The sequence below is a fragment of the Peromyscus maniculatus genome, chromosome 1 (assembly GCF_049852395.1).
Source record: "Peromyscus maniculatus bairdii isolate BWxNUB_F1_BW_parent chromosome 1, HU_Pman_BW_mat_3.1, whole genome shotgun sequence".
Lineage (NCBI taxonomy): Eukaryota > Metazoa > Chordata > Mammalia > Rodentia > Cricetidae > Peromyscus > Peromyscus maniculatus.
The window spans coordinates 10,366,873-10,386,830 of record NC_134852.1 but is presented as its reverse complement, the minus strand read 5'-3'; the positions used below and the strand labels follow the sequence as shown (position 1 = coordinate 10,386,830).

The following is a 19,958-nucleotide window of genomic DNA, read 5'->3' as shown; positions in this document are numbered from 1 at the left end:
TATAACATTATTACATATTAGCAATACAGAGTGAGCCTCCTGTTGATCTGCAATTGTAAGATACTTAATGTGGTTATAACTTCAAGTAGGTCAACAATGTACAGGTAGAACGTTTGTAGTGGTCTGCCAGAGTGAAATGAAATACATACCTAAGTACTAAGCAAAAGAGTTTGATTACTTTGGAGGAGTTAATGAGGACCATACCTTCATAAGTAAAGGAAAGTCACTTTGAGAACCATATGAGGATAATAAAGGATGGTCAAAAAATTATAGACCTCTGTCTTCACATTCCAGCTGTTGTTTCACTGCATCTATCAGTCTTTACTGGAGAAAGGAATGTGGTCCCCACAGAGGACTTCCTCAGAGCTTTCTTTAAGAGCTCATGGGATGAAGAAGATCTTTCATCTCAGCGTAACATTTCCTGACTTCCATGTACACACTGGGATCTGTGGAAAAGTCCTTGGGAATCTGGGAATTGGGAGTGGTCAATTTTTGTTTGAAGATCATCTGATCAAATTCTAAGTATGTCACATCCTGCACTTCTTGTCTTTCAGGATCCTAGGAATAGGTAAATGTCAAGTGATGTTGTGTGCACACATTCTTGCAGAGAATGAAAGAATATTAAACTGTATGGAACAGGGCAGACTCAGGAGGACCTACCTGTCTGTTCAGTGTTGTTCTCATGTCAGAGTCCTGGTCCATGATGGCTGCATTGTTAGGACACAGAAGTAATCAAACACACATAATAAAGGACTTCTGCACTCTCATTTTAAATCCAAAGTGCTAGTGAGATGTATGGAAAAAACCAAGTTTGCTCACCTGTGGCAAATTAGAATCAGATTTTCTGCTGCTCTATATTCACAGTCACATCCCACACATGGTGTACCCTAATTATTCTTTCTTTAGCATATTCTCTCTCCCCCTTACTCTCTTTTGTAAAACCTTCTCTTCAATATTAGCTTTGGATGTGAAGATGCAGAACATTCATTGAAGAATTAGTCAGCGGTCTGAGAGCTGAGGGGAAGAGCAAGGACTCTATTTCTCTCTAGAAATCCCTGCCTCAGTTTCCCTGTCTTTGCCCAAGTATCATTTGTAAATGAAGAAAACACACCTGTATTTCTCCAGTCTTGGTTCCTCATGTTACTCAGTTGACACTCACTGGCTTTTTCCTGAGACTTGCTCTTTTTGGCCGAGTAACAAGAGTAAAGCAGGATGATGAGGAAGACATGGATCATGGTCACTGACAGGCCAATCAGAATATGCAGGTTCCTGTGATTATCTAGAAGAAGACATGAACCTAATAAGAGGCAAATCTTAATGTCCACATTTTGACAAATTGCATAATATTTATTGATTGATGGATAATTGATACAATGCTGCTTTAGGACAAGAGTCTTGATGGAGATCCCACCAATAATGTTCTGCTTAATGGAAAGAATATTAAACTGACTCCTAATGACTTACCATTACACCCATATTATTAATTCCTTTCTCAATTCTCATCAGGGTAGTTTATATTTGTGATAGATACTGATTAATACAGATACCACAACTTCATAAGCGGAGCTGAGCCAAAACAGTAACCCTAGATTTTTTGGTCCCTAAGTTTCCACAATGGAGAAGATGTATCATTTACTCACTAGTTTTGGAGTCTGGTTCTGTGCATGAAGTGCAGTTTCTTGTTGAGTTAACTAGAGAAGGGGACAAGAGAGGGAGAGAGTTCATCAGAGGCTGTCTGCCTTCCCCTTAAGGAAAGTTTTTTAAATTTGGACAGTAACCAGCACCCACTCTGTCTTTTACAGGATTCCTATTATGTAGTTTTCTTTGTGGATTTTCTCCTTGGATTTCAAATTGTGATGAGACAATAGGGAATGTATGTGAGGAAGAGATCAGGAGGACTGTACCATCTCTGATCTGCCCAAACTGATGCCAATCGTATCTCTAATGAGTCTGTCCTGACTTCTTTTTAATTCTCCCTGAATACATACGCATCCCAGTGTGACTGGCCAAGCAGCATAAGCACTGTTTGGGAGGCCCCTTGTATATTATTTCATAACCTGATAGCCATTCTCAAATTCCATGTCTTTTTTAAAAAGTTCTTAAATGAAATACAACTATCTCACTTTCTTCTCTCCATCCCCACCCAGGTAAACTTTCTCCAAGCTTTTCCACACACCCCTTAAGTTGAAAGCCTATTTTTCTTTGATTAATATTGTTGCATGTGTTTAGACACACACAAATATATATATATATATATATATATATATATATATATATATATATGTAAATGTGTATCTTACTGAGTCCATTGTTTATGTATATACATATATATGTGAATATATATATAAAATAAAATAACTCCCAGTAACCCTTTTCTGTAGCTGCCTAAGAACTTTCTCTCTATCATCAGTACAATGATTCTCAGATATAGCTTTAGTATTTCATTAGTCATATTTGTACAGCTTTCATACCTGTGACAGGAATGTACAATGGGTCACTTGAGGATGACCACACATTGGAAGAGTTACTGAAAGAGCCATAACATCTATAGGTCCCTGCCTGGATCACATAGCCAAGATAGAAATTGGCCTGAAATGTCTCATTGTGGCTCTTAACTACAGGCAGCCCATGTCCCTGAGGCACTCCTTCTCTGGAGAGATGGAACATGTCAAGCTGATGGTCAGACACACAGGACAAGGTCATGCTCTCTCCTGACGTCACCACAGGGTCTATAAGGGCTGAAAGAGAAGGTTTCTTGTATAAACCTGGAAGAAAGGAGGCAGAGACAGTTAGAGGGACCATTCTTTACCAGTGTTTATTTCCTCCTCATTTCTCTCTCCTCCTTCCTGGTCTCTGATCTCTGTCTGTCTGTCTGTCTGTCTGTCTGTCTGTCTGTCTGTCTCTGTCCCGCCTATATTTCTCCTTACTCCTAGTTATAACTCCTTTGATTTCCCTGTAGCTGTGCCTTCCATTGTAACCAGTGGTCTGTTTTTGTATCTCTGTTTTCATTGTTCATGTCAGTAATAAACTCACCAAGGCTGCCTTTCTCTAAGTTTGACACCCTCATATTACTCATGACATCCCAGGACTTGCAGTCTGCAGAATAATTTCTTTGCACCACAGAGAGGATGAAGGGTAGATAACACCCTCTTACCTGTGATCTTTATGTCAACAGGGTCACTGGATTCTGACCACTCATATGGTGTTTGATTGTAAGAACCATAGCATGTGTAAGTCCCAGCATGGTCAGGTGTCACAGGACCTATTGAAAAGTTGGCACGGGACCCCCCAAGATGAGATTCTGAAGAAAGCTGTGAAAAGTCCTTGGTTATCTTATTTTTGTGTAGAGTCAAAATGAAGTTGTCAAACATAATCTCTGAATGACACTCCAGGTTCACCTTCTCTCCTGAATTTACCAGGAGAGTTGGCAGGGCCAAGAAGAAAGGCTTCCTGTAGATTCCTAGAAAAAAAGAGATTGTGAGTATGAACCTGACATCAATCTATGAATCCCTGAAAACCTATGGTTTTCCCTCCTTCAGCTGTTTTTCCTGTCTGTGTCCCGGTGTCCTTGTCTCTGTTTATGTTAACTTTATAAACAGACTCCTCCATCATTCTCTGAACATTTCCCACTTCTATGACTCTTGTAGCAGCACAACATTTTCCCTTGGCTTCTTGTGAGAGTGTATCTGCTGAACCTGTCTACCCTAGCCACTATTGTCCCTTTCTAAGTTCTGGGAAGGCACAAAACATGGCAAGCTTCCTGCCAGGTTCCTTAATGCGTCCTTTAGATGCTACTTTGGACTAAGTATAATCATTGGCAAGATAAGAGAATTAATAGTGAAGGTTGGTATCAGGGAATCTCTTCTGACCTCTACAGATCAAACTACTGTAAGGCATTCCAAATCTGACATCATGAGAATTATTTCCTCCCAAAATATTACCTTCCTGACTTTATTGACCTCTACACTTTCCTGCTGAGTTCTTTATTTGCCCTTGACTTGATTTCCTATATTATTTTCCAGTCACTACCATACCAAATTATACAAACATGATTCTTAAAAAGAACTCAAGTGTTGTGAAGATCAGAATTATGAAACAAGCCCAAATAGCATAAATCACTTATATGCAGGAATATGATACTGCTGAAATCACTAGGGAATTATCCATTATTTTTGCCTTTCAGTTTCCAGAGGTCTTATGTAATCCTTGGCACTTGGACCCTCCTCCACTGTCAGAGTTAGCAATAAATTGTGTCCCTAATACTGATTTGTTTTGCCTACAACTGCATTTTTCTTATTTTGTTAAAAGTATTCTTCTTGTTCTACAGGGTCAGGATAATTCAGGACATTCTCTCATCCTGATGTCAACTTGCTAGTCCCTGAATTCCATCTTTGACTCCAATTTTCCTTTATTTGTTTAACACTCAGGAAGTGTTAGGGACAAGAAAGTGCATGTCCTTGGGTTTATGTTTTGGTCATAGCAGTACCCAATTCCTTGTGTTAAATATTTTTTATAATGATGAGACTCTGCCTAATATTCCTTGGAAATTCTAAGGTTGGGAGGTTTGGGGTGAATGAAGTGACACTCAAAATATAGACTCTCACCTGAAATTATGATCTTCAGAGGGTCACTGTGTGATGACAGTTCATTAGTGTATTGATGACTGTTACAATAGCATCTGTAGGTTCCAGAATATTCTGGAGTCATAGGACCCAAGACATAGTTCTTTTGGTATATTTCTTCATGTAACTGAGGTACAGCAGCCCCAAATTCTTTGTACAGCTTGAATGTCAAAGACTCATTATGAGTGTCACAGATAAGAGTCACATTTTGTCCCTGAGCAACAACATAGCTTGGTAAGGCAGACAGTGAAGGCTTGTCATGACTTCCTGCAGAAAGATGGACAGAGTAAAAAAATGTAGTGATGCCCATTCATCCTCAAGAACTGAGCCTCAAATTTTCATGGCTTTGGGGTCCTACATATAACATTTTTTTTCTGAATTGAAACATCCCTGTTTCAATATGAGAGGCTGAAATGTTCAGGTGATAAACAAATATTGTATGGACTGGAAAGTAGAAACTTGCAATATTCACCAGTGGCCCTCCCCAGCTCTATAGAAAGAGTAAACTACTGGGCCAGCTGAGCTCTCCTTGTTAATATCTAAGACCTGCTGAGTTGTATTCAAGTTGTGCAGAGATCTACAGGGTTTTGGTTTTCATGATAATTACACATAGTGAGGTGTGCTTTAAGTAAAGCTTTGAGTCATCCCTTGCTTCTGAAAATAACCCTGTTACCCATACTACTATTAGTACTCTTGGTAAACCCACAGATTCACATATTTGGAATCTGGTGCAATTATTGTTTGCTCTGTCATAGGTTTCCTTTATGGGGTGAGCAGACTTGTATGTATCACATCTTTCCAAGGAAACTACCCAATACAATAAGATAATTTTCCTGTAATGAGTGCCCCCCCCAACTAAAACATTTCATATGGTGTATCTTTCTATTATGCTAAGATATGTTACCTAAGATTTTTGCTTAAGTATTAAATAACAAAGTAGATTTGGTCATAGAAAATGTAATCTCAAAAGAAATTATATCAGATGATTAGAGGAAAAGATTCATTTGTGATATGACAGATAGGAATTGTGGCCACTAATATGGTAGAAAAGAAATGACCTTGATTTACCATCACTAATCTAGATATGTCACAATACTCAGATTAGAATTACATTGTGATTTTTCTAGACCTAAGCGATGAGGATGAGCCAGCCCATAGGACCACAGAATTGAGAAAATCCACAAAAATAGGAGGGAAGAGTCCTTGGAAGTACAGTGTCCCTAAGGCACTCTTGCATAGAGTTTCATTCACAGAGGTTATACTGGCTCATTTTTCTACACTAAGAGTGGTAAGTTAGAGGCAGATATATAGTTTTTCCACCTTTTCAAAGCTCCTGGCATGATAAAAATTGAAAATATAGTATTGTTCTGCTACTTGGATCACTTGGTGATGAAAAGGATTTGGACTCATGATTGACAGCCCATGCATCTTGGTCCATGTTCTGTATCCACATGGTGGATGTTCCTGAGGAAAGAGACAATAACAAAACACTACAGTGAAGACAGTATGGACTCCAGACAGTGATGGCGTCTTGCAACACTGCCCTGGTAGAGGCGATTGTGGACCCAGTGAGAAAATGTCCCTGATTGTGGAGTGTGGTCAGTGATCTTACTGAACCAGAAGCCCAAGTAGCAACAACATCTGATCTCAAAACAAAGGATGCAAGCTAGTCAAACAGCAGACATTGACACCAAGGTCATCTGGTACAAGATTGCAACCGATTTGCTCAACTTCATTCTTAGGTTAGATTATATAGCAAAGGTCTATTTCCAACCAAAGAACTTCTGCATATGGCAAAGGATGTGGTTCTCTTCAATACGCAGGTGTGTTTGTGTCAGAACTTAAATATGAATCAGAGAAGTTAAACATTAACAGAGAACAATGGTGAGGTTCTGGTAGTGAGCACAGAGGAAAGGAAGACCCATGGAGCCCATAATAAATAAATCACAGTAGTATTTTATCTTTAATGAAATGACAGAATTATAAGAAACCATGACTAAAGATTTGGAGCTATGAAGCACAAATGACGGAAAAAATGTTGCAGTTTTTTTCTGGATCTGGGTTGCCTCACTCAGTATAATATTTTATAGTTTCATTTATTTTTCTCAGATTTTCATGGTCACTGTTCCTTACCACTGACTACTATTCCAAAGTGAACATGTAATATATTTTGTTATCCATTCAACTGCTGAAAAACATTAAGTTGTTTCCTTCTCCTAGCTGTTGAGAATAGAGCAGCAAAGAACAAAACTGAAAAAGCATCCATGACTTAGTCTGTCAGGTTATTTGGATATATGCCAATGGCTAGAAATGATGCAAAGATAGTTTTCATGTATGAAAGTCTCAAGAAATTAAACTTAAAAAGAAAAGTATTTTATAAAACAATAGCCATGATCTAACTATGTAGAAGAGAAACTGTTAGAATATTTTATAATATTTGGAAATGAATCATTGAACAACATAAAATTTGGTAACATCCCTTTTAGGTAAACAATACAACTACTGAATTGGAAAATGTGTGGGCTAGCCTGATGTCTAAGTAGGAAAGGATCTTGCTACCATGCCTGACTCTCTGGAATCCATCACTGAGACTCATGTGGTGAGAGGAGATAGATAACTGATTCAAGAAGTTTGTTCTTTAACCTCCATACTTGTGCAATACTCCACATATATACAATAACACACACACACACACACACACACACACACACACACACACACACACGAAAACACATTCATGTAGGTGCACATGGGAGTATCTCAAGTAAATGCAAAATTTAAAAAAGTTAATAGTGTTTCAGTAATACACTTAATTCAATAGGAGAATGAGTGAGCTTACATCAGACATTATGCAACCTGATAGATAAATACAGAAACTGAATGAAAACATAATGAAGAAGAATGACAGGATTTTTTGATACTACCCAAATACCAAATTATCAGTAATAAAAATCAAGAATGTGTAAAGAAATAGAGAGGTTTCCTTGGATGTGGAGAGGAGGGGATGGAACTAGGATGAGTTTAGGCAGGAGATGAATATAACTAATATACATTGTGTTCTCAAAAAATAATAAAATGTTAAAAGAAGAAATAACAGCACTTATAAAAATAAACAGAAAAAATGTAGAGAAGAAAGTATAGAGCATTCTTGAATATGGAGTAAAACTTACATGGTCAAGAACAAAAAATATCAAGTGACACAAAAGAAATTCAACACAAATAATAATGATCAGAGAGCATATAATTATAATAAGAGATCCTGAAATCAGAATGATAAAAGAAGCAAAGAACACACATGGGACTTCCAATACAGCTCATGGCAGACTTCTGAGCAAAGACCTACAGACCTCAAGAGGTTCAGGATGATATATTCAATAAGGTAAGTTGAAAAAAAAACAAAGAGAGACACTGCCTATAAATGTCATCAACACTGATCTTCAGAAATGGGGAAAATTAATTTCTTAGAAAAATAGTAGCAGACAGAGTTCATCACAATAAGCACAGGAAATGCTATGAAGTTAAGCTGAAAGAAAAGTCTGCTAATGAGTTACCTGAAAACATATTCATGTAGAAAAAGCAAAAGTAGCTCAGTAAATGCAAGCCAATATAAGAGTTTGCAATAGTGTACTGGTGGTATACAAATTCTATCTGTAGCACAGATGTTTGAAGAAAAATAATAACTTCAGTGGTTTGTCAAGTGACACACATATTCAAAAAGTCATAAATTATAACATTAAAATCTCGAAATATGTGGGGGTGGTCATGTGATAGTGTAGCAATAGGGAAGATTATTTTTTATTTGAAAATATTGATTATCCTCCCAGTGTTATAGACCACTCTTTTAATCATAGCACTTGGGTGTCTGAGGCAGGGCAATATCTGAATTCATGGACAGCCTGTTGTACAAAGTAACTTCTAGGACAGCAGGGCTCCACAGCAAAACCCTGGCTCAAGGAGCCTCCATGGGACTGGACTAGGCCCTCTGCATAAGCAAGACAGTTTTGTAGCTTGATATGCTTAAGGAGCCCCCTGGCAGTAGGATCAGGATCCATCCCTGGTGCATGAGCTGGCTTTTTGGAGCTCACTACCTATGGTGGTACACCTTGCACAGCCTTGATGCAGGGGGAGGGGCTTGGACCCGACTCAACTGAATGTACCAGGCTCTGCTGACTCCCCATGGGATGCCTTACTTTGTCAGAGGAAGGAATGAGGGGTGGGTTTTCCAGGGGAGAGACTGGGGAACAGGAGGAAGGATGAGAAGGGGATCTGTGGCTGGTATGTAAAATGAATAAAAAATTATTAATAATAAATAAAGACCACAAAAATTTATCTGGTCAACGTTGATGCCTAACTCAGCCAGGGGCAGTTTCTGAGAGTTTCTGGGAGAGAACTGAGAGGCAGGTTTCTAAGGTCTTACCTTTGAAGTTCAGAAAACTCACCAAAGAGTCACTCACAAGATCCACCAGTCAACATTCTGTGATGCTTTTTCTCCTGTCAGAATGAAACTTATCTATTGGTAAGGGTAGTATCTCAAGGTTTTAAGGATAGACTCACCTGCTTGTACCAAGGTCCTCAGGATTAGGAAGAAGCCTGAAAAGAAAAACTCATGATGGATCATCTATCCCCTTCTAATAGCCTGGTGATCTGACCTACCTTTCCTTGTTGGACCTCTGTACAGTAGATTCAGGGACCATTTCGTTAAGATAAACTCATGCACCAAAATCCACCATGGATGCCAGTGTTTCTGCTGTGGGTGGATCCAGCCTCCCAGGACAGTATTTCCCAGGACACACACCCCCATTCCCAGCAGGACTCACCAGTACACACAAGGTTCATGAGCTGTCTGTACAGCATGGTGCTGCTTTAGCTGACAAGAGGCAGAGCCAGAATAAAACTCACAGGATGCTCTGAGAGGCTTGACGCATCTACCTGACCACAGCATGAAAATATTACCACGAGAGCACATCCGCTCTCTCCCTTACATTTATTGACTTTTCTCCACACAGGGTTTCTCTGTAGTTCTGGTTGTCCTAGAATGCACTTGTAGGTAGTCCAGGCTGGCCTGAATTCAAAGGTCTACCCTAGAGGGCCTCGCATGGGCTTGGATTGAAGGTGTGTGTCCCCATCCCAGACATCAAAAGCGCTCCCTCATTTTACTATGGTTTTAGGGGACCACAGCGTCTTGGAAATTGTTCAGATTTCAGCTCTTCAGCCACGGCATTTACCATGACTACAACTGTGTTTTGTATTCTGGACCCAACACATTTTTGTAGCTAGAGTTTTCCTGCCTTGCCCACAGTCAGGACAAATCTTTGTCACCCGCCAGTCCCACAGCCGCTCAGACCCAACCAAGTAAACACAGAGACTTATATTGCTTACAAACTGTATGGCCATGGCAGGCTTCTTGCTAACTGTAAATTTAATTTAAAATTATTTACAGTAAATTTAACTGTAATTTAAGCTTCTTATAGCTTAAATTAATCCATTTCCATAAATCTATACCTTGCCACGTGGCTGGTGGCTTACCAGCGAATTCACATGTTGCTGGTCATGGTGGCGGCTGGCGGTGTCTCTCTGCCTCAGCCTTCCGCTTCCCAGAATTCTCCTCTCTCCTTGTCCCACCTACTTCCTGCCTGGCCACTGGCCAATCAGTGTTTTATTTGACATACAGACCATCCCACAGCACTTCCCCTTTTCTTTTTTTAAAAAGGAAGGTTTTAACTTTTATACATCTCCAAAACCAGCTTGGTATATTTGGGAATTTGGGCGTAGCTTCTCTTACTACTTCCTGCTGGAGGGGGGCGCTGTATCTTAAGGGGACACAAAGAAAATTTTAGGATCATGGAGTAGTCCATGAGGCTGTATCGTCTGAGCCAGTTGCCTTGAAACTGTTCTGGATGTTGGATCATCTGGGCCATGGTGTCATCAGAGACCTTCAGGTGGTCTTGGCTGGTCAAACCTGATGTATCTAAATCTGGCACAAATCCATAGCCTCTGGCTTTCTGTGGAAACAAAAGCAGAGCCTCCTTTCCAAAGCAACATATCCTTACATCCAAATTTTGAAGTTAAGGTACCTTTAAAACACACATTTTGGCATAACTCAACAGCTTTTGCAATCAAGTGTTTTTCTTCAGTTACGAATATCAAAGAGAACATAACCCAGATTCTCTGTGTGGTAGCCATCTTTATGTGGCTTATGTTTTATATTACCTTGAGCCTATTGCTTTAAACTGCAGCTTTTTAAGCCTGAAATGGTGCTGTGGCTGCTGGCTCCGCCCACTTCAGCTTCCCAACATGGCGGTGGTACATTTTCCGCCAGCTCTGGGAGCCATCGTGGGTCTGTGCTTTTATCCAAGCAGCGTGTAGCCCAGAAACCTCTTTTTGTTTTGTACTAGCAAAGGCTAAATCCACCACACAGCTTAATGTGCCACTTGCAGAGGCCTCATTCCCGCCATACTGCAGACTGAGCTCTCACTCTAGGAACCCGCCAGTAGCTCAAACCGGCAGCTGCTGCTCATTTGAGAGAGACAATTAGGAAGCTGTTTTTAGCTCCGTTTTAGAATCTTTTCTCAGGTTTTAGGTAGAAACTTTTGCCAACACGTTGGGCGCCATTTGTAGCTAGAGTTTTCCTGCCTTGCCCACAATCAGGACAAATCTTTGTCACTCGCCAGTCCCACAGCCGCTCAGACCCAACCAAGTAAACACAGAAACTTATATTGCTTACAAACTGTATGGCCATGGCAGGCTTCTTGCTAACTGTTCTTATAGCTTAAATTAATCCATTTCCATAAATCTATACCTTGCCACGTGGCTGGTGGCTTACCGGCGACTTCACATGTTGCTGGTCATGGCGGCGGCTGGCGGTGTCTCTCTGCCTCAGCCTTCTGCTTCCCAGAAATCTCCTCTCTCCTTGTCCCACCTACTTCCTGCCTGGCCACTGGCCAATCAGTGTTTTATTTGACATACAGACCATCCCACAACACATTTTATTCCAAATAATCAAATTTGATTATGGTCCTAAATATTTGCATGTTGATATTTTTTAAATCTGAAACTCATTGCATCCTCTTGTGTTCTTTGCAACATGTGCAATGAGGATTCATGTTATAACAGCAATCACAATATGTCAATCAAAATGATTATGCTGGTAATAATCAAGGGTCAGGTTATACTTGTTCAGTTTTTTATATGATTAATTGTGTGGTTTCTCTAGAATAATAAAATTGTACATATTTTCAAAAATCAAAGAAATAAAGCAAGTATGTTTTTGCTTTAACTGAAATTTATTTTAATACCTAGTGTTTAGAGTCTTTAAAAGTTTCATTTTAAATTATGTGTGAATATGTACATGTCTGTGTGATTATGTACTGTAGCATGAATCTTAGAGAGTCTTATTAATAAAATCAAACCTGAGGCCAGTTATTGGGGTGAACTCTGGAAGATCAGAGAGACAGAACAAGCCACAGTTAACCTCGCCTAGCCAACTTCTCAGCTGATCTTGTTTCCTCAGATTGGAAGCCTCTGTGTCCTCATATCCGAATGGTTCTCAGCTGAACTGTGCTTTTCAAAACCTAAAAGCTTAACCAGCCAAATGTTTCTAGTTTCTGATCCTCACACCTTATACACCTTTCTGCTTTCTACCAGTACTCCCTGGGATTAAAGGCTCGCTTTCTGGGATTAAAGGCGTGTGTCACAATGCCTGGCTGTTTCTAGTGTGGCCATGAACTCACAGAGATCCAGAGGGGTTTCTGCCTCTTGAATGCTAGGATTAAAGGTGTGAGTGCCACCATTTTCTAGCCTTTGTATCTAGTGGCTGTTCTGTTCTCTGACCCCAGATAAGTTTATTAGGTACACAATATTCTGGGGAACACAATACCACCACATTTCCTCTCTTTTTGTCTAAAATTTAAAAAAGCTTATAACTAATACAAGACAAATTATATCCAATAAGTATATACAATATACACAGTCAAGATTACATTAACAATGTCTAGTCCGTTATTTGACAGATTCAGTCGAAAAACTCCATTATATATATTAACAATGTCTTTATTGTTAATGTTAATATATATAATGATAATATAAATTATCAAATGTGACATTTGATAAACTCAGGCAAAAAGTTTTCATTACTCATCTTATTTAAAGCAAGTAGTTCCTTTTTAAAAGTATTTTTTTTCCTTTCATAATAGATTCAGTAATCTACCTTTTGTCATTTTTATATCTTACCCTTTTTCTTTTTAGAGTAGATTCTGTGATCTACCCATTTACCCTATTATTTCTTTATCTTTCTTTTTCCTTTTTTTAAACAAAACCTCTGAATCTAATCTCCATGTTCAGCTTTTTTCTTGACCATTAACAATTAACTTGTAACCAACTGTCATAAACAATGACAATATCCAAAATTCATTAAACGACCAAAAACCTCTCATCCCACCTTTTGGGAATGTGGGTGTCGTTTTTTTAAAATTACTTCCCGCTTTCTAGGGGTGAAGACATCTTTAAGGAATCCTGAAAAGAAAATTTTTGGGTTAATTGTCAAGTCCTGTATCATTTGTCCAGTCTGTGCATAATAGGAAAGTGCAGGGCTTTTCACAAGTCCTTGTTTGAGTAGTCTGTCAGGCTGGATCATCTCAGCTAATCATCTCAAAATTGTCCTGAACAGTTTGTAGTCCAAAGTCAATATTTCTATGGTGTTTAATAAGCTTAATGGCTTTACCATAGCCCATGTGGAATCATCTTTGTGGGGTTCCATCATCCTTTTTCAAAGTTGCTGTTAGGCGTGTTCATGATTCCCTGCAGATTTTTTTTTGCACCTCCTCTGTAGTTTGGGGCAATCTCAATCTGATAAATGTCTGTCTCTCGGAACCATGAATGTTCTTCCCTAAAAGAGAAAATCTTCACAGCAATTTCTCCCCACCATTTGTCTTGCCAAACTTTTCCAAATTGACCTTTGTCGATGCTTTCTTGTAACACAATGGTCCTGGCAATTGTTTTCTGAACAAGCAGCAGTAAACCCTTCATCCCAGGTAGCAGCATCACCGCAGTGACCAACATGATGAGAAGCAGCCAGCAACTTTGAGCAGCAGCCACTGCCTCCATGGTCCCACTGCCACCGTTTGTGGCTGGGGCCCCAGCCAAAGCTTCTCCTTAGCCAGCCTCAAACTCAGGATTCTCCTGCCTCTGCCTCCTTCAGCAAATGCTACTGGCATGCACCACCACAACCGGCCAAGTGTAGCTCAGGCCTGAGCTGGGGCCCACAAGGCCCACAGGCAAGTAGATTTTTTGAGAATTCGTACCATCAACATTGGGTGCCAGATGTAGCATGAATCTTAAAAGTCCTTATTAATAAAATCAAGCCTGAGGCCAGTTATTGGGGTGAACACTGGAAAATCAGAGAGACAGAACAAGACACAGCTACCTCACCTTGCTGGATCCTCAGCTGGTCTTGTTTCCTCAGACTGGAGGCTTCTGAGTCCTCATATCCAGAATGGGTCTCAGCTGAATTGCTGCTCAAAAGCCTGAATCCTTAAACAGGGCAAATGCTTCTAGTTTCTGGTCCTCACACCTTATACACCTTTCTGCTTTCTACCAGTACTCCCTGGGATTAAAGGCTTGCTTTCTGGGATTAAAAGCGTGTGTCACCATACCTGGCTGTTTCCAGTGTGGCCATGAACTCACAGAGATCCAGAGGGATTTCTGCCTCTTGAATGCTAGGATTAAAGGTGTGAGTGCCACCATTTTTTAGCCTTTGTATCTTGTGGCTGTTCTGTTCTCTGACCCCAGATAAGTTTATTAGGTACACAATATTTTGGGGAACACAATACTACCACAATGTACATGTGATTGCTGGTTTCTTGTTAGGCTAGAAGAGGGCATTGATTGGATCCCCTGGAACTGGATCTCAGACTGTTGTAAGATTCTTGCTGTGGGCATTGGAAACTGAAGTTGGGTTCTCTGCAAGTGCAGAACACATTGTTCACCTGTGAGAGATCTGTCCAGCTCTAAAAACTTATCATTCTTTACTCCAAGTCCCAGGTATATACTTATTATGTTGTGTTGTTTCACTTCATTGTTGAATGGTTGACGTAGATATCTGAGAATATCCAATATGTTCAATTTGACAAGTTGTTTCTGCATTTTTTCAAACAGTTTTATTTTAGAGGGCTCATCCCTGACTCTATAGCACTTTAAATAAATGCCAATGAATCTAAATTGTAGCTGAAGGTTTCCTGTTCCTTCTCAGCTCCCATGGCCCTATGGCTGCTTGGACCCAAGTAAACACACAGAAGTTTATATTAATTAAAATTGTATGGCTTAATGGCTCAGGCTTCTTCCTAGCTAGATCTTACATCTTAAATTAACCCATTTCTATAAATCTATACCTTGACATGTGGCTTGTGGCTTATTGGTATCTTTACAACTTGCTTCTCATGGTGGTGACTGGCAGCATCTCCTGACTCAGCCTTCCTGTTCCCGGAATTTTCCTTTCTCTTTGTCCTGCCTATACTGTGCTTCCTGCCTGGCTACTGGCCAATCAACATTTTATTTATCAACCAAATCAGATCAACACATTTTCAGCATACAGAGCGATATCCACAGCACTAAACAAAAATCTTCAATATTCTTATGGTGTATTTTTAGTACAATCTGTCAAAGGACAAAAATCTGTAAGAGACTGCAAAAAACTGGGAATATTTGAAAAGAGACTGACAAGGCCACACAAAACTTGGGATTGTGGTATGTATTTACAGTATTTATTGTATGCTATAGTTTGTTACATTGTTAAACTCTTCTTTTTATGTATTACTTTATATTTCTATAGTTAAAATTTTGCTAACAGATTTTTCAAATGTATTATAATCATACCACATCTCCTTTCCTTACTCCCCTCAGTTTCTCATACATAACTCTTTTGTTAATTCATCTTCATCTTTAATTACCTTTATATATCTGCAAACACACAGAGACACACTTATATATTTAGATTCTTAAGTATCTAAATGGAACCTGGTAATCTATATAATGTTATGCATATTATTTCCAGGCTGACTACATTTCTAGGAGATGCAATCTCACAGTAAACTTCCTATTCCTCTGGTTCTTACGACCTTTCTTCTCCATCTTGCATGATATCCCCTGAGCTGTAGGGTGTAGGAGTTCTGTTGTAGATCGATCGGGTAAGCTGGGTATGATGCAATCACCTGTTATCTGTATTTTTTATTAGTTTCTGTTTTTGTAATGGTGTTTGGCTGAGGCTAATAGAAGTTTGCTTTTGATGAGATGTAAGAGCTATATCTATCTGTGGGTACAAGGATAAATATTTAGATATTTAGATTGTAATCAGGAATTATGCTTATTTAGTAAAGTTGCTCTCCAGTCTCTGAGTTCATATGAGCTTTGATCACTGTGCTTTAAAGCAGAAGTTCTCAACCTGTGGGTCAGGACCCCTTTATAGTCAAATGACCCTTTCACTTGTGTTGCATAGTAGATATCTTGCATATAAGATATTTAAATTAAAATTCTTAGCAGCATCAAAATTAGAGTTATGTACTAGTAACAAAAATAATTTTATGGTTTGTGGTAACCACATAAGGAACATGTTGCAGCATTAGGAAGGTTGAGATCCACTGATTTAGAGGGTCTTGCTCATTTGATGTCCTCCATCCTCTTTGACTTATACTTTTTCTGCTTCCTCTTTCTCTAGGTTCATTGAGCTCTAAGAGGAGTTTGTAGATGCATCTATTTAGGACTGAGTGTTCAGGTACTCAACTGAGTGTGGTAGAATATCATTAGGAGTCATTTTATTGCTACTTTTTAAAAAAGAGCAGTAGTGTTTCTTATACCCCAGGTCTCTGAGCTATCTGGTCTCTGGTTCTTGGTCCCCTGAGCAGTGTTCAGTACCGGTTCCATCTTGTGAACCAGGCCATAAGTGAAACCAGACATTGGTTGTTTACTCTAACAACCTTCTGTTGCCAAAGCTCTAGCATAGCTTGTAGGCATGACAACAATATATAGCAAAAGGTTAGTGGCTGTGTTGGTGTTTGTGCGTAGTAGTGGGCAGAGTATCTTTGTGTACCTTTGTGCTCTATGTAGGCACCAAATCAACTTGTCCATGTTCAATGAGTTGTGATGTCTTTAGCACTAGGGCCTTGCTGTCAGTTTGTATTCATTACAGCTTGGGTTGTTTGGATTGCCATGGGACCCCTTTGGCCCATTTATAGTACTGGAAGAGTCTTTTGGTGACAAGAGATATCCTGTTAGAACTCTGTTTCTTCCATTTATTTGTAGACAGTTTTATTTAGATCGCTTTCATATATGTATATATTTTAGGAAGCTTCTACTGTATTAGGTATTACTACCCCTCAAATGGCCCTTAATTTTAGCTGCCTCTCCCACCTTCCCTCCTTTATTCTCCCTTCATTCCCCATCCCCACTTGATCATCCTATTCTAGGGCCCCTGTCATTTGTTCATTACTATCTATTCCATTGCCCTTTCCCACTGTGTCTCTACCTCTAGTCCCCCAGTCTATACTTAATCTCTGGATCCATGGATTGCAGCTTAGTTAGCATTGACTTACTAGCTAATATCCACATATAAGCAAACATATACCATATTGTCTTTCTGTGTCTGGGTTATTTCACTGAGAATGGTTTTTCTCTAGTTCCATCTATTCACCTATGAATTTTGTGATGGCCCCTGTATTTAATGGCCAAGTAATACTTCATTGTTTAAATATACCATATTTTTCTCATCCATTCTTCTGTTGAGGAACATCTATGCTGATTACAGATACTATCTATCATAAATAGAGCAGCAATGGATATATCTGAGCCAGCATCTCTTTGGTAGGATGGAATATCTTTGGATATATGCCTAAGTTTTGTCCTGGCCAGCAGGATCTTCAGCAGAGACCCTAGAAGGGAGAATGGCGAATGAAAGGGTCAAGAGACACAAAGAGTTGACAGCAAGACAGTATTGTGATCAAGCTGCAAAATTTTATTTTTCTCAGGTGGGTTTTATAGTAAGCAGACCAGGAAGCTTTCTTTGGGAAAAGATCAGGGGACTGTTGAGTTGCTAAGCAACTCAACCAAGCAACCCAACCACGAAACATTATTACTAATGGTCAGTGTAGCCGAAAGATAAGGAAATGTTAAGTTACTTTCTAATAACTCTGGACTTGTTCAGGCATGTCAAAAGTTTCTGGTTAGTGGCTCAATACCAGACAATAGAAACTTAACACAGGCAGGCAATATGGCATGGCTCTTAAAATTGTCCTTGGCAAAGTTTAATATAGCTGTACCTTGATTTATATTGATTCACACCTTCCTGAAGTACTAACACTCTGATTTTCACAGTAGCTGTACAAGTTTGCACTCCCATCAGCAATAGATGAGTTTTTTCTTTGATTCATTTCCTTATCAACATGAACTGTTACTTGTTTTATTGATTTTAGCCATTCTAACAGTTGTAAGATGGAATCTTAAAGTAATTTTGATTTTCATATTGCTAATAGCTAAGCATTTTGAACATCACTTTATGTGATTTTCAGGTATTTTTGATAACTCTTTTGAGAATTCTCTGCTTATATCTATGACTTATCTTAAAATAGGGTGATTTGTTTTGTTGATATCTAGTTTTTTTGAGTTTATTATGTATTTTGGATACTAGTCTTCTATTAGATGTGGAGTTGGAAAATGTCCTTTCTCATTCTCTAGGCTGCTGCCTTGTCTGAATGATGGTACCCTTTGTTTTGTTGAAGGTTCTCAATCTCAAGAGATCCTACTTATCAATTGTTGTTCGTAGGGCATTTCTGTTCAGAAAGTCATTTCCTATGCCAGTGTGTCCACATGTATTACCAAGCTTCTCTTCTTTCAGGTTCAATATATCTTTTTTTTAAAATTGAGGTCTTTGACCCTTTGTATTATATGATATTTTGTTTGTGTTCTGACAAGAAAAAAGCTTGCCTAGAAAGCAGAAGGTGGAGCTAGCCGATAGTTAACCATAGAGGCCATGTCAATGGTGACACACACCTTTAATCCCAGCACTTGGGAGGAGGAGGCACGAAGATCATGAGATCAAGGCCATCCTGGGCTACACAAGATTGAACCAGTCTAAAAGAGAAACAGCTGGGCAGTGTAGGTGAACACCTTTAATCCCAGCACTAGGGAGGTGGAGACAGGAATATAAGGCAAGTGGATACAGGATCTCAGCCACTATTTAGTCAGAGGATGCATAGATGTAAGAAGTCACTGGTGGCTGCTCTTTTGCTTCTCTGATCTTTCAGGTTATTACCCTGATATTTGACTCCTAGTTTTAATTTTTTATTTTATTTATTTTTTATTTTACTTTATTAAGAATTTTTCTACTCACTCTACATACCACCCACAGATCCTGTCTCCTCCCTCCTCCCACCCCCCCAACCCTCTTTCCCAAGCCACCCCACATCCACACATCTCCCAAATCAAAGTCTCCAATGGGGAGTCAGCACAGCCCGGCACACTGAGCCTAGGCAGGTCCAAGCCCCTACCCCACTGCACCAAGGCTGTGCAAGGTGTCACACCACAGGCACTGGATTCCCAAAAACCTGCCCATGCACCATGGATGGATCTTGATCCCCCTGCCTGGGTGCCCCCCAAACAGTTCCAGCCAAACAACCATCTTCCATATCCAGAGGGCCTTGGGCAGTGAAATGAGGGCTCCACAGCCACCAGTCTACAGTTCATGGGCTTCCTCTAGTGTGGCCGGTCATCTCTGCAAATATTCCCATTATGATCTTGATGTCCTCTGCCTGCAGAATCCCTCCTTTCTCTCATCAATTGGATTCCCAGAGCTCAGCCTGGAGGCTGGCCATGGATCTCTGCATCTGCTTCCATCCTTCACTGGATAAAGGCTCTTAGATGACAGTTAGGGTATTTGCTAGATCGGTCACCAGAGTAGACCGGTCCAGGCACCCTCTAGACCACTGCCAGCAGTCCAAGGTGGGGTCATCCTTGTGGATTCCTGAGAGCCTCCCCAGCACCTTGCCTCTTTCTATTTCCATGATGTCCTCATCTATCATGGTAACTCCCTCCCTGCCCTCCCACTCTGTCCCTGTTCCAGCTCAGTCCTCCCATTTCCATATGTTCTCATCCCCCACTCCTCGCCTGCAGCCCCCCCGCCTCCCCCGTCTGCTCATGTAGATTTCATTTATTTCTCCTTCACAGGATCATGCATGTATCCCTCCTAGGGTCTTTCCTTGGTAGCTAGCCTCTCTGGAGCTGTGGGTTGCAGCCTGGCCATCCCTTCCCTCCTATCTAGTATCCACTTATGAGTGAGTAGATACTATGTTTGTC

General features: G+C 39.9%; 1 protein-coding gene across 1 annotated transcript; it reads right to left on the bottom strand.

Annotated features, from left to right (window-relative positions):
- Positions 1-372: 372 nt before the first annotated feature.
- On the bottom strand, positions 373-9,240 carry LOC143271794 (killer cell immunoglobulin-like receptor 3DL1). The gene is made up of 8 exons (XM_076563787.1): positions 9,177-9,240; positions 4,605-4,889; positions 3,155-3,460; positions 2,472-2,765; positions 1,641-1,679; positions 1,154-1,279; positions 661-707; positions 373-558 (listed from the first exon to the last, which is right to left on the bottom strand). Exons 1-8 carry the CDS (start codon positions 9,238-9,240, stop codon positions 373-375), a joined length of 1,347 nt encoding a protein of 448 aa, XP_076419902.1.
- Positions 9,241-19,958: the final 10,718 nt, after the last annotated feature.

Coding starts and splice junctions, on each gene's coding strand:
- LOC143271794 (XM_076563787.1), bottom strand. CDS start 9,240: ATGATCCATCATGAGTTTTTCTTTTCAGGCTTCTTCCTAATCCTGAGG. Junction 2,766..3,154: donor TGTTGACATAAAGATCACAG/GTAAGAGGGTGT, acceptor CCTTTCTTCCAG/GTTTATACAAGAAACCTTCT. Junction 1,280..1,640: donor AGAACCAGACTCCAAAACTA/GTGAGTAAATGA, acceptor GTCTTCTTCTAG/ATAATCACAGGAACCTGCAT.